This window comes from Entelurus aequoreus, linkage group LG09, assembly GCF_033978785.1.
Source record: "Entelurus aequoreus isolate RoL-2023_Sb linkage group LG09, RoL_Eaeq_v1.1, whole genome shotgun sequence".
Taxonomy (NCBI): Eukaryota; Metazoa; Chordata; class Actinopteri; order Syngnathiformes; family Syngnathidae; genus Entelurus; species Entelurus aequoreus.
The window spans coordinates 18,158,106-18,172,742 of NC_084739.1; the positions used below are offsets into that span (position 1 = coordinate 18,158,106).

Here is a 14,637-nt window from a genome sequence, read left to right on the forward strand (position 1 = left end):
GGAACACAGTGCAGGTGTGCAGTACAGGAAAGACACTGGAGGATGTTTTGTCCTTTCATGCAGGAATGTGCCACAGTCACATTCTCTCTGCTTTTGCTTCAGGAGCGCCATTCACCCTTGAGGACTCTTTTAAGAAAAGTAACTCATTTAGGTTAATTTGTCGTGCATCATGTTTTACACTTAAATGCATTTTTCCTCAAACAAAGCCCAACTAGATTGCATTCCTTCTTTAAACGGCATGATCAACAAATGGATTGAAATGCACTGAATTGCAGGAAGTAGGCTGACGTAATATGCTACAGCGTAGGGGAAATGCTAAATATTTAAGGCATATTACAAGACAGGAAGCGCAAGTCATTATTCCCCAAAACAGTGACGTTTCACTTGTTCGTGCCGAGTCACTCCACCAAATACATTTTTTTTTATTTTTAAATATCCCAATATACAATTTTTTTACCATTTTAAATGTGTTTCAGAGGTTCCACAGTAGAGTGTTAGTAAAAATCTAGCCTTAATGCTGGTATTTAGACAGTTTGAAAGTGCTACTCGGAGTACATTGTTTCATGTGTCTGTAGCTGCAATGCTAATAAGATTTATTTATTCATGAAATTTCACATTAATGACCAATCTGCTGTATAGACTGTAAATGAGCCTGATTATTGCAGTTTCTTATTCACTGTACATCCATAGTCCCCCATACCTGTTTCGAGGGAACAGGGGATGAAGTAGTCTTGCCAAAGTACAAAACGGCAGTGACTAAAATGGCGGAAGCTGGATTTGTTTCAGGACAACAGGTCTACCATCTGAGCCCTGTGTTTCCCTACGCCTGTCTCCGACAGAGAGTAGTGCTCCTCAAAACACTTTGTAGATGTATTAGATACAACAATGTAACATTAAGGAATGGTACAGGACACAACATGAGCATAGCTGTGTTATCTACAGTTCTAACATTACAGTCAACATTATGCAAAGTTTGCCTATTTCCTGAAGATAAATAAAATAAAGTGTAGTTCTCGTGTCTAGAACTGACTGACACTTGGCAGAGTGCCAGGATTTTATTTAAGATGTGTAGCAAAGCCTGCAGTTTTACAAAGCTGTCCTCCATGATATGGTGGACATATACACAGGGTGGGCTCATCTACAGGGTAACTCGGGTTGATGGAATTTTAAAATGTATTTATAATGTCATTAAGTGCAAAATTCTCCGTCTTCTCTTAAAAGTGGAGCAAACAAGGAAGATAAGTTTTTGTTACGTTTGGTGCTCACAACCAGGCTCTAGGGACACACATTAGTGCTAGAACACCATTGGTCTAGTTTACACATTAGGGAGCCTTTAAATTTTTTGCAAGTTATAATTTTCTTCTACACCACTGCAGCCTTATGCTTCTGCAGTGCCCTTTTTCGTAGAAGTAGGGGGTTTATGTTTACACGCATTCATGAACTGATTTATATGCACACTAGTTACTAAAATAAGAAAGTGTAATTTCCCCATAACAGAATACTTAGTCCATGTGTTTATCAGCCTGAGTCTTTTCTTTGTTATACAGTATCAACCAACAGCCATTTTCACTTTTAAAACATCTTTCCAGTAAGGAAACTTGAGGGTTACTGGTACTAATCCAGTTTCCTCCATTTTAGCCACTGCCGTTGTGTACTTGGGCAAGACACTTCACCCACCTTGCGCTCAGTTTTCCCGAAACTGGTAAAAGGTACTACCGTATTTTTCGGACTATAAGTCGCTCCGGAGTATAAGTCGCACCGGCCGAAAATGCATAATAAAGAAGGAAAAAAACATATGTCGCATTTTTGGGGGAAATTTATTTGATAAAACCCAACACCAAGAATAGACATTTGAAAGGCAATTTAAAATAAAGAATAGTGAACAAGAGACTGAATAAGTGTACATTATATGACGCATAAATAACCAACTGAGAACGTGCCTGGTATGTTAACGTAACATATTATGGTAAGAGTCATTCAAATAACTATAACATATAGAACATGCTATACGTTTACCAAACAATCTGTCACTCCTAATCGCTAAATCCGATGAAATCTTATACGTCTAGTAGTCTCTTATGTGAATGAGCTAAATAATATTATTTGATATTTTACGGTAATGTGTTAATAATTTCACACATAAGTCGCTCCTGAATATAAGTCGCACCCCCGGCCAAACTATGAAAAAAACTGCGACTTATTGTCCAAAAAATACGGTACAGATGTTTCAAGTTCGATTCATTATGGCTTCATTTACACTGCACCCCAAATCTGATTTTTTTTTTGCACTCAAGTGACACATAACATTTTTTTAACGGACTAAACGCTCCAAAGTGTTTCAAATCTGATCTTTTCGCATCAGAATAAGGCCACATCAGGAGGTAGTCCTAATCCGATTTGAATCTGATCTTTTTAAATGTGACTTCTGCGACCTGAATGCGACCAGTATGTGACTTTTTTGTCAGCTTTGGGCAAGCTACGTCATTCGTGTGCGCGGGGAAAAATGCAGCTCCCCAGCAGAAGTGGATACTTCATCCCAACATCTGGTTTTGGTGAGCAAAGTCTATTTTTGACAGCCAAATTTTCGGTGCGTCACAAGTCAATAGTGTGCAAATAGGCTATATGTAAAATATGAATATATATTTTGATTCCAAAGAAATAGCGATTGTTGAAGGACCATAATTGACGCTGTGGCGTATTTGCTTGCATGTGAGTTGAAAAATAACCACGCTGATGTTCGTGCTTCCTCTACTTAACAGCCATAAAAATATTATAACCAAATATATATTACACTATATATACAATAAAAAATTCAACATTCAAACATTATATTACTTAAATTTATTTTCACGTAAAAAACATTCATTTTAAGGTGTGGCGACCATATCTATGGTGGCAACTTTTATTTTGTTATGTAGTAGTAATAGCGACTTCCTTGTTCTTTTACGGAATCTGGTGAACTTTCTTTGTTTTCACTTTATCGAACTGTGCTTGCAAGTGACGTAGAGGCAGCATTGGGGCCACTGTAGTATGATAAAGATCACATTTTGCTTGCTGTCTAAACAGTCAGCTGGAAAAAAAATCAGATTTTGAAAAAAATCATTTATGAGACAGTTATTAAACGCAAACACTTTGATTACTAATTATTTGACTATCAATTGTACCTGACAAAAATTACATTGTGCATTGTGGGTAGACACAAAAACTTTTTTTTACCAGTAGGTGTCGCAGGGGGCTATCAACATAAGACATTAACAGTTTAAGACTGTTAGAGGGCCCATCATACTGTTAATGCTTGCAGAAAAATGTTCACTTAAAGTGGAACTGCGCTTTTTAAAAAAAAAAATGTAATCATTCAAAATCCGTATGTGAGACAAGAACTCACATGTTTGGTCTTTTTTTGTGCAGTCTACATTTTAAATTGCGGCTAGTGCTAGACAACAATGTATCTAATAAGAGTCATTTATTCCGACTATAAAGCCCAACAAAAAATGTCCAAAAACAGCCAACAATAATTAATTTACATGCTGTGACCTGCATGTTAAGTATTAGCAACTTTGTTATTATAAGAGCTTATGCAGAGGAACTACTTTTAGTAACACGGCGTCTTGATCACGGAGGTATCGTAGCTAATGCAGCTCTTAACCTCCTAAACTGATAAGATGATAAAAGTTTGTGCTGGATTATAAATCATGCCTCACACTTGTATGGTAGAAAGTTGTGGCCATAAGACAAAAAGTAAGTCAGCTTTAATATACAACTTAGACCCAGGTACACGGAAAAATGCCTGTTTGCTCTTGGCATTTTTTATTTTAGGAGTGTGGATTATGATGAAGTTATGATCTAACCAGGGGGGGAAAGACTTGTTCTAAAAGATATAAAAATCTCATCAGCCTGCATTCTTAGTGAGAGCGGACATCATACAGTAAGGGATTGTTTTATTATGTTCGTAGTTTGTATTCGTTGTTTAGCACATGACACTACTGTTACATGATGCTTAGTGTTTCAATATAGCATGATCTGCTTAGCACCCAGTTTCTAAAACTTGTAGCTTATCCTCAGGCTCAAAAAGATAAGATTCTGAATCATTTGTCCCAGAGTAGTTGTCGCTGGATCTCAAAGTCTGCCATGATCAGTTGTTGTTTAATAAAATAGCAAACGTTGCAATGCGCTTTGTGAATTCATGTGCGCCTGCAAAAATGCTCTGGAAATGTTTAAAATGACCAAAATATGTAAATACTACATGTTTTTGTGAATGTTGTGGTTACTACATTACACACATATCTATGCCATGTATATAAAACGTTATTAAAGGTATTTGGATGTTTTTAGAGGGCTTTATAGGCGGAATAGTTTGCATCCCCATTACCAGCATTGTTAGCGGACTTTTGCTAGGGTTTATTTACGATTTATAATTCATAAAAAAGATAAATACATGTTATTTGCTCACATAAAGATTGTGAATGACAGGCAAAAAGTCTCAATCAACTGAACATGAACACATTGTTTTTAATGACTGGTTTAACAAACACCATTCAACTATTCAACCAAGTGCCAAGTTTCCACAAAAATCACAAACATGTTATTCCTAGTATAATAGTAACATTACCGGGACGTGTTTGTGTGTTGAACAGTTTTATTATGTTCAACGTCTTCCTATTATAAGCCAGGCACCGAAGACTATTTAGTCACACAATAGGACAGTCAGTTGTTCCCCTAAAAGTGCACAATGTGGGTTCATGTTAATCTGACCCTGTCCCTGAACTCCCCTGGTCTATCCCTGATTACTTGGTGTAAAATAAAACCGATGTGAACATTTACAAAAGGCTAAAAGCCTCAATGCTCGTTTCCTGGCATTCAACTCGGAATAGCGCAGATTGTCCTATTCAGTTTAGTAAGTGACCCCTGCTGGATACAAAACAGCCCTGTGGACAGCTTCAAGCTTCACTCACCAATTCCAAGAATGCTTCCTTGAAATCATTGTCAGTCTGTTAACAAGACTCAAATGACATTTCAAACTGTTTACGCCTACTTGTGCTGTTGTATGTTTTTGTTTGTCTGTAAATAAGTTATTTAAACAGGATTTTGAAAACTTTCCAAAAGCGGCAACAACAGCCACCTACAATGGAGTCAGTGGTGCAAAACTCATTTTGAAACATAATGTAATCATTGGTTTGAAAAAAAAAAAAAGTCATTTCAAACTTTTTTTTTACAAGTTTACCAAAACAAATTGACCACTGTATAATAGGACTAAAAAAAAATAATTTAAAAACTGTTTGGAGACTAGTGTTAATAAAATTACTTTTAAAGGGCTCCTATTATGCAAAACCAACGTTCCTTACCTTTTGGTACATGTTTTTGTGTAGTTGGGATCCCCATAAGTCCCACAAATTTGAAATCAAATAATGGAGGTATGGCAGAGATATTGATAATACAGTCTTGCCTTCCTTCATATTTGCTCCAAATGGGCTGTTTGGAATTTGAGACTTAAGGGAAGTGAATTATATTTATATAGCACTTTTCTCTAGAGACTCAGCGCTTTACATAGTGAAACCCCTTATCTATATCTAAGTTACATTTAAACCAGTGTGGGTGGCACTTGGTGGATAAAGTGTCTTGCCCGAGGATGCAACAGCAGTGACTAGGATGGCGGAAGCGGGGATCGAACCTGGAACCCTCAAGTTGCTGGCACGGCCGCTCTACCAACCGAGCCACACCGCCTTTAGTGACATAATTTGCCTGGGTTACGTCAGCGTATATCTCGATATATGGTAGAGGTTTGTTTACCGAAAGAGCTTCTGATCAAGTCGAGTTGTACTCAATAAGTCCCCTATTTTTCTCTAACCTCTGTGGGGCAGACTGGTTCATACATGCAGATGCATTCTAGAATCCCCCACTGTTACCATTTCTCATAAAAAGTAGCATATAGTTTTAACTTATCTGTCAGTTGACTCAATATGGGAACAATGAAAACTACAACATGGCTGATAGGGTGGAGCCGCAGTCAAAGGTGGTTAGGGCTAGAGGAAGGCTTCAGCACATAGATAATAATAAAATGTTCACCAAAACAGCACCGTTACATATTATTTAGACCAGTGGTCCCCAACCTTTTTGTAGCTGCGGACCGGTCAACGCTTGAAAATTTGTCCCACGAACCGGGGTGGTATTTTATTTTATTTTTTTATTTTTTTTTGTCATAAAGAAATACAATCATGTGTGCTTACGGACTGTATCCCTGCAGACTGTATTGATTTATATTGATATATAATGTATATATTGTGTTTTTTATGTTGATTTAATGAAAAAATATGATGCCACCTTACCGTGGTAGAGGAGTTTGCGTGTCCCAATGATCCTAGGAGCTATGTTGTCCGGGGGCTTTCATGCCCCCTGGTAGGGTCTCCCAAGACAAACAGGTCCTAGGTGAGGGATCAGACAAAGAGCAGCTCAAAGACTTCTATGGAAAGGAAACAACAAGGATTCAGATTTCCCTCGCCCGGACGCGGGTCACCGGGGCCCCCCTCCGGAGCCAGGCCCGGAGTTGGGGCACGATGGCGAGCGCCTGGTGGCCGGGCCTGTCCCCATGGGGCCCGGCCGGGTACAGCCCGAAGAGGCAACGTGGGTCCCCCCTCCAATGGGCTCACCACTCATGGGAGGGGCCATAGAGGTCGGGTGCATTGTGAGCTGGGCGGAAGCCGAAGGTAGGGCACTTGGCGGTCCGATCCTCGGCTACATAAGCTAGCTCTTGGGACGTGAAAAACTCGGACATGGGAGGAGTTCGGCGAGGCCATGGAAAATGACGTCCGGACGGCTTCGAAGCGATTCTGGACCACCATCCGCCGCCTCAGGAAGGGGAAGCAGTGCACTGTCAACACCGTGTATGGTGCGGATGGTGTTCTGCTGGCCTCGACTGCGGATGTTGTGGATCGGTGGAGGGAATACTTCGAAGACCTCCTCAATCCCACCGACACGTCTTCCTATCAGGAAGCAGTGCCTGGGGAATCTGTGGTGGGCTCTCCTATTTCTGGGGCTGAGGTTGCTGAGGTAGTTAAAAAGCTCCTCGGTGGCAAGGCCCCTGGGGTGGATAAGAGCCGCCCGGAGTTCCTTAAGGCTCTGGATGCTGTGGGGCTGTCTTGGTTGACAAGACTCTGCAGCATCGCGTGGACATCGGGGGCGGTACCTCTGGATTGGCAGACCGGGGTGGTGGTTCCTCTCTTTAAGAAGGCGAACCGGAGGGTGTGTTCCAACTATCGTGGGATCACACTCCTCAGCCTTCCCGGTAAGGTCTATTCGGGTGTACTGGAGAGGAGGCTACGCCGGATAGTCGAACCTCGGATTCAGGAGGAACAGTGTGGTTTTCGTTCTGGTCGTGGAACTGTGGACCAGCTCTATACTCTCGGCAGGGTCCTTGAGGGTGCATGGGAGTTTGCCCAACCAGTCTACATGTGCTTTGTGGACTTGGAGAAGGCATTCGACCGTGTCCCTCGGGAGGTCCTGTGGGGAGTGCTCAGAGAGTATGGGGTATCGGACTGTCTGATTGTGGCTGTCCGCTCCCTGTACGCTCCCTGTACAATCAGTGTCAGAGCTTGGTCCGCATTGCCGGCAGTAAGTCGGACACGTTTCCAGTGAGGGTTGGACTCCGCCAAGGCTGCCCTTTGTCACCGATTCTGTTCATAACTTTTGTGGACAGAATTTCTAGGCGCAGTCAAGGCGTTGAGGGGATCCGGTTTGGTGGCTGCGGGATTAGGTCTCTGCTTTTTGCAGATGATGTGGTCCTGATGGCTTCATCTGGCCAGGATCTTCAGCTCTCACTGGATCGGTTCGCAGCTGAGTGTGAAGCGACTGGGATGAGAATCAGCACCTCCAAGTCGGAGTCCATGGTTCTTGCCCGGAAAAGGGTGGGGTGCCATCTCCGGGTTGGGGAGGAGACCCTGCCCCAAGTGGAGGAGTTCAAGTACCTAGGAGTCTTGTTCACGAGTGGGGGAAAAGTGGATCGTGAGATCGACAGGCGGATCGGTGCGGCGTCTTCAGTAATGCGGACGCTGTATCGGTCCGTTGTGGTGAAGAAGGAGCTGAGCCGGAAGGCAAAGCTCTCAATTTACCGGTCGATCTACGTTCCCATCCTCACCTATGGTCATGAGCTTTGGGTCATGACCGAAAGGACAAGATCACGGGTACAGGCGGCCGAAATGAGTTTCCTCCGCCGGGTGGCGGGGCTCTCCCTTAGAGATAGGGTGAGAAGCTCTGCCATCCGGGGGGAGCTCAAAGTAAAGCCACTGCTCCTCCGCATCGAGAGGAGCCAGATGAGGTGGTTCGGGCATCTGGTCAGGATGCCACCCGAACGCCTCCCTAGGGAGGTGTTTAGGGCACGTCCAACCGGTAGGAGGCCACGGGGAAGACCCAGGACACGTTGGGAAGACTGTCTCCCGGCTGGCCTGGGAACGCCTCGGGATCCCCCGGGAGGAGCTGGACGAAGTGGCTGGGGAGAGGAAAATCTGGGCTTCCCTGCTTAGGCTGCTGCCCCCGCGACCCGACCTCGGATAAGCGGAAGAAGATGAATGGATGTAGGATATAGAGAGAGAGAGGCATAAGAAAAAGTATCTGCATTTGATTGTTTACATTTGAGAGAGGGTGAGATCAGAAGGCATAAGAAAAAGTATCTGCATTTGATTGTTTACATTTGATTATTAGCAATCCGGGGAGGGTGTTAGTTTAGGGTGGTAGCTGCCTGGAGGTGAACTTTTATTGCGGTTTTGAAGGAGGATAGAGATGCCCTTTATTTTACACCTGTTGGGAGCGCATTCCACATTGATGTGGCATAGAAAGAGAATGAGTTAAGACCTTTGTTAGTTCGAATCTGGGTTTAACGTGGTTAGTGGAACTCCCCCTGGTGTTGTGGTTATGGCGGTCATTTACGTTAAGGAAGTAGTTTGACATGTACTTCGGTATCAGGGAGGTGTAGTGGATTTTATAGACTAGGCTCAGTGCAAGTTGTTTAACTCTGTCCTCCACCCTGAGCCAGCCCACTTTGGAGAAGTGGGTAGGAGTGAGGTGGGATCTGGGGTGGAGGTCTAGAAGTAACCTGACTAGCTTGTTCTGGGATGTTTGAAGTTTAGATTTGAGGGTTTTGGAGGTGCTAGGGTACCAGGAGGTGCATGCGTAATCGAAAAAGGGTTGAACGAGAGTTCCCGCCAGAATCCTCATGGTGCTTTTGTTGACCAGAGAGGAGATTCTGTAGAGAAATCTCGTTCGTTGGTTAACCTTTTTGATTACCTTGGTTGCCATTTTATCACAGGAAAGGTTAGCCTCTAGAATGGAACCTAGGTAGGTGACCTCATCTTTCCTGGTGATAACAATGTCACCCACTTTTATAGTGAAGTCATTGACTTTCTTAAGGTTGATGTGGGACCCAAACAGGATGGATTCAGTTTTACCCAAGTGTATGGATAGCTTGTTGTCAGCGAGCCAGGTGCAAGTTCTACAGAGCTCAGCACTGAGGATTTTCTCCACCTGTGACTTGTCCTTGTCGGATACCAGCAGGGCAGAGTCATCCGCAAACAAAAACAATTCACAGTCGCATGCCGATGACAAGTCGTTTATGTATATTAGGAACAGTAAAGGTCCCAATATACTGCCTTTGGGGACTCAACAGCTCACCGAGAGGGGTGGGGGGGACACGGTGCCGTTTACCTCTACCACCTGCTCCCTCCCCTCCAAGCAAGATTGCATCCAGCTCCATGAGGTTTTGTTAAATCCGATTGCTCTGAGCTTATCCAACAGTATAGCGTGGTTAACGGTGTCAAAGGCCTTCTGAAGGTCCAGCATGACCATGCCGCAGTATTTGCCCGCGTCCACCTCATGTTTGGTGTGATCGGTCAGATAGAGAAGGCATGTGTCAGTGGAGTGGTTAGTTCTGAAGCCGGATTGGAATTTGTACATGAGTTTATTAGTGGCAAGGTAACTATCGACCTGTTCATAAACTATTTTCTCCATTACTTTCGAAATGGAACTGAGAATAGGAACAGGTCGGTAGTTGCCAGGTTCCAATTTGCTTCCTTTTTTAAAGAGGGGAGTTACTCTTGCTATCTTAAAATCTTTTGGTACTTGGCTTTGTGTAATTGATTGGTTTATTATGTGCGTGATGATCGGGGCAATGATGGAGGCAGAGTCCCTGAGGAATCTGGAGGGAATATTATCAAGGCCGGTGGCCTTGTTTGGGTGGAGCGCGCTCAATTTTTTAAACACCTCATCAGCTGTGACCATTTCTAATTTGAAATCATCGTTGGATACTCCTAGCTTTGTTGTTCCAAAACCTGTATGTACCTTTCAGCATTAATGGTGCCTTCACAGAGATGTAAGTTACCCATGCCTTGGGCACTAATACACCCCCATACCATCACAGATGCTGGCTTTTCAACTTTGCGCCTATAACAATACGGATGGTTCTTTTCCTCTTTGTTCCAGAGGACACGACGTCCACAGTTTCCAAAAACAATTTCAAATGTGGACTCGTCAGACCACAGAACACTTTTCCACTTTGCATCAGTCCATCCTACATGAACTCGGGCCCAGCGAAGCCAGCTGTGTTTCTGGGTGTTGTTGATTTGTTTCATTTGTTGATTGCTTTGCATAGTAGACTTTTAACTTGCACTTACAGATGTAGCGACAAATTGTAGTTACTGACAGTGGTTTTCTGAAGTGTTCCTAAGCCCATGTGGTGATATCCTTTACACAGTGTCACTTTTTGATGCAGTTCCGCCTGAGGGATCCAAGGTCCGTAATATCATCGCTTACGTGGAGTGATTTCTCCAGATTCTCTGAACCTTTTGATGATATCACGGACCGTAGATGGTGAAATCCCTAAATTCCTTGCAATAGTTCGTTGAGAAATGTTGTTCATAAACTGTTAGACAATTTGCTTAGGCATTTGTTCACAAAGTGGTGACCCTCGCCCCATCCTTGTTTGTGAATGACTGAGCATTTCATGGAAGCTGCTTTTATACCCAATCATGGCACCCACCTGTTCCCAATTTGCGCTGCGGGAAACCCTGTTCTAACTTCTGAGATGGTAATTAGATTATTACTACAAAACAATAGCAGCAATAGTAACACTGTTATTTCGTGCACTATTTACGACACAAGAAATAAAATAAAGAGGACGGTGGAGGGAAGTCTGGGCTTCTCTGCCCCCGTGACCCGACTTCGGATAAACTGAAGAAAATGGATGGATGGATGGATGGATGGTTACAGTCACACTTTTCCTGTTTGATACCACTTACATATCAATGATAGCTTCACAAAATACATCATAGTAAGAGCAAAACACTTAATTTAAGCCTTTGTTTTAGACAATATCACAGGTGATGATGGTTTGAATTCCAAGTTTTGTTTGACGTTTAGGCATATATTTTGGTTGAACTTCAGATTGTTCCACGTTCGTACTTATTGCCATAATTTGTTCCCAGATCTGCCGTCTCCAGAGGCATTTATCTACCGGTAGGTACCAGCAGGACCTGTTCCAGGACCAACCGTCCATGTTTGTGTCCCAGCGTTCCCAGCCGCCTGCAACCAGTCTGGTAGAGTTGATTCAGCTCTGTGGGGGGAAAGTGTGTAAAGTTCTGCGTCAGGCAGGAATCTGCATAGGAAAATACAGTGGCAGGAGACCAGGGGGCACCAGGATCCTGTCTGAGCAGTGGGTGCTTGGTAAGATACTCGCACTGAATGAATCCCAGTTGGGACTTAGCAGTTCAGTGTTATTGTGTTTTTATGGTGGCATTTATTATTCCTTACTGTGCTTCCATTTCAGACAGCATCACACATCTGAAGCAACTTTCGTATGACAGCTACAACTTGGAGTAAAGACTACTAAATACTGTAATGCAGTGTTTCTGCTCACAAGGGTTCTTATCTTTCTTTGGAATTGTGTACAGAGACTAAACATACATTCTCTGAAAGATTCACCCCTCAGTGACTTTATGTTGCTGGTTACACACAGAAAACAATACAGTCTCAGTACTTTTAACCTTTGATCTGTCAGTTTTTTTTAACGTGATATGAGAAGGCAGATTCCCTGACCTAAAAGCAAATGTTATTTTTAAAATGCGTGCTGAGCCAGTTCACTCAACTGCAGATCACCTACTTTGACCCTTATAATTGAGTTGAGTTGAGTTTGAGTTTATTTCGAACATGCAAGCATACAACATGATACATCACAATTTCCAGTTTCTCTTTTCAACATGTTCGAAAAGGAGTAGGAAGAAGCAGAGCTTATTTAATCCTACCCCTTTTCTTTACATAACAGTTGCAAAACTTTTTGTTCACTTCCTGTTCACAATTTTTTCACAATAAACTCCATAAGTAATCACAATAAAAATAAATAAATAAATAATAGTAAGAATTTAATAATAATAATTGGTGAAGTAAGTCATATTTCATATGATGGGATAAGTAAGATTACTTTAAGAATAAATTGAGAATGTTTGTCATGGTTCTTCTTCTTTGTACTTTGTAAACACTTTAAGTTTGAAGAGTTTCTTGAAGTGTATCATATTAGTACATTGTTTGATTGCTTTGCTTAATCCATTCCATAATTTAATTTGATATACTGAAGGTCTTAAGTGTTGTACGTGCAAACAAATGTTTTAAATTACGTTTTTCTCTTGATTATATTTCTCCTCTTTTTTTGAGAAGAATTGTTGTATATTATAATGTCATTGTTAATAGTATTTCAAATAGTACATGTTTTCTTATTTTCCTGTCACAATGTTATTTAAAACTATTTTCTTTTGTGAAGATGGTACAAGTTACTAGTAATCATAACACATGGGACTGTTTGGTTGTAGTTGCAACTACTGCATTAGAAAATAGTGCATCTACTGTACTTGAGTGATGAATGAATAATGTTGCAACAGTATGAAATAAACCAGCCTGTCAAAATGAAGAATGAACTTATTGTATATTTGAATAAGAAATAAACTGTTGGCTAAACAATTTATATTAATTAAAATAAAATTAAAAAAAAGGGTAAAGCCAACATTAATAATCCAATACCCATACAAATATAGTAATAAAAGTGTCCATAATATTGTAGTCAGATTCTTTGAATATTCCATTTGATTATTATAGCAATTTTAGTAATTTCTCACGAGGTAGACCAGGGGTCGGCAACCCAAAACATTGAAAGAGCCATATTGGACCAAAAAACAAATCTGTTTGGAGCAGCAAAAAATTAAAAGCCGTATATAAGTCTTATAATGAAGGCAACACATGACGTAAGTGTCTATATTAGCTATAATAGCCTACTATCAAAATGACTGTGTCGCAGGCTGAAGAGAATCTTCGTTGACTGAAATTTAATATTTATTCTACACATTTTTGTAAATGATAAATGGGTTATACTTGTATAGCGCTTTTCTACCTTCAAGGTACTCAAAGCGCTTTGACAGTATTTCCACATTTACCCATTCACACACACATCCACACACTGATGGAGGGAGCTGCCATGCAAGGCGCTAACCAGCAGCCATCAGAGGCAAAGGGTGAAGTGTCTTGCCCAAGGACACAACGGACGTGACTAGGAAGGTAGAAGGTGGGAATTGAACCCCAGTAACCAGCAACACTCCGATTGCTGGCACAGCCACTCTACCAACTTCGCCACGTCGTCCCTATAACATTAGAAACCATTAGTAAATCAGAGGCTACTCAGAAGGTGAGATAACTCCTGGAAATTATTTGGCTTTTAATTGCCAAAGGTATAGATGTGTGTGTCCAAGTTAGAGGAATCGGCAGGCTGTCTTCTTTTAATAGATTTATTACAATCTTTGGGAAGCTAGGTAATGTTTGCTGTGGTCTGGAACAACATGGCACACAAACAACTATCTGAAATGCAGCCAATATTAAATATAATGTGTCATGAGACATGCAAAACATAAATTATATACAAAGAATATAAAAGTAAAAGATATTAAATCAGCTCAAATATACCTACAAATGAGGTATAATGGATCAATATGTACATACAGCAAGCCTAAATAGCATGTAAGCATTGATTAGCTTGCAGTCATGCTCTGACCAAATATGGCTGATTAGCACAACAACAAGTCAAAGCGCACCTTTTGTACATTCACACACAGCATGAAACTTTTGGTGGACAAAATGAGACAAAGAAGGAGTGGAAGATTTTACATGTAAACAAACGGTTGCATTTGTTTGTATTTCCCCCCCCCCATCTTTTTCCATTTTCAATCCTTTTTTAAAAATGCTCCCGGGAGCCAGTTAAGCTCTGACCAAATATGCCTGATTAGCACAACAAGTCAACGCGATCTTTTGTGCATTCACGCACAGCATAAAACTTTTGGTAGACAAAATGAGACCTAGAAGGAGTGGAATATTTTACATGTAAACAAACTGTTGCGCTTGTTTGTATTTTTCCCTCATCTTTTTCCATTTTCAATCATTTTTTAAAATTGCTCCAGGGAGCCAGTCATGCTCTGACCAAATATGCCTGATTAGCACAACAAGAAGTCAAAGCGCACCTTTGTGCATTCACGCACAGCATGAAACTTTTGGTGGACAAAATGAGACAAAGAAGGAGTGGAAGATTTTACATGTAACAAACGGTTGCATTTGTTTGTATTT

The 14,637-nt window shown here is 41.5% G+C and overlaps 1 protein-coding gene across 1 annotated transcript in view; it reads left to right on the top strand.

The window, feature by feature from the left end:
* mcph1 (microcephalin 1) overlaps window positions 1–12,903 on the top strand; it is a 60,262-nt gene extending 47,359 nt beyond the window's left edge. The window contains exons 14-15 of the mRNA XM_062058248.1: window positions 11,466–11,703; window positions 11,807–12,903. Of these exons, the coding sequence (XP_061914232.1) occupies window positions 11,466–11,703; window positions 11,807–11,859 (291 nt within the window). The 3' untranslated portion in view covers window positions 11,860–12,903. The remainder of the gene's footprint in view (window positions 1–11,465; window positions 11,704–11,806) is intronic.
* Window positions 12,904–14,637: the final 1,734 nt, after the last annotated feature.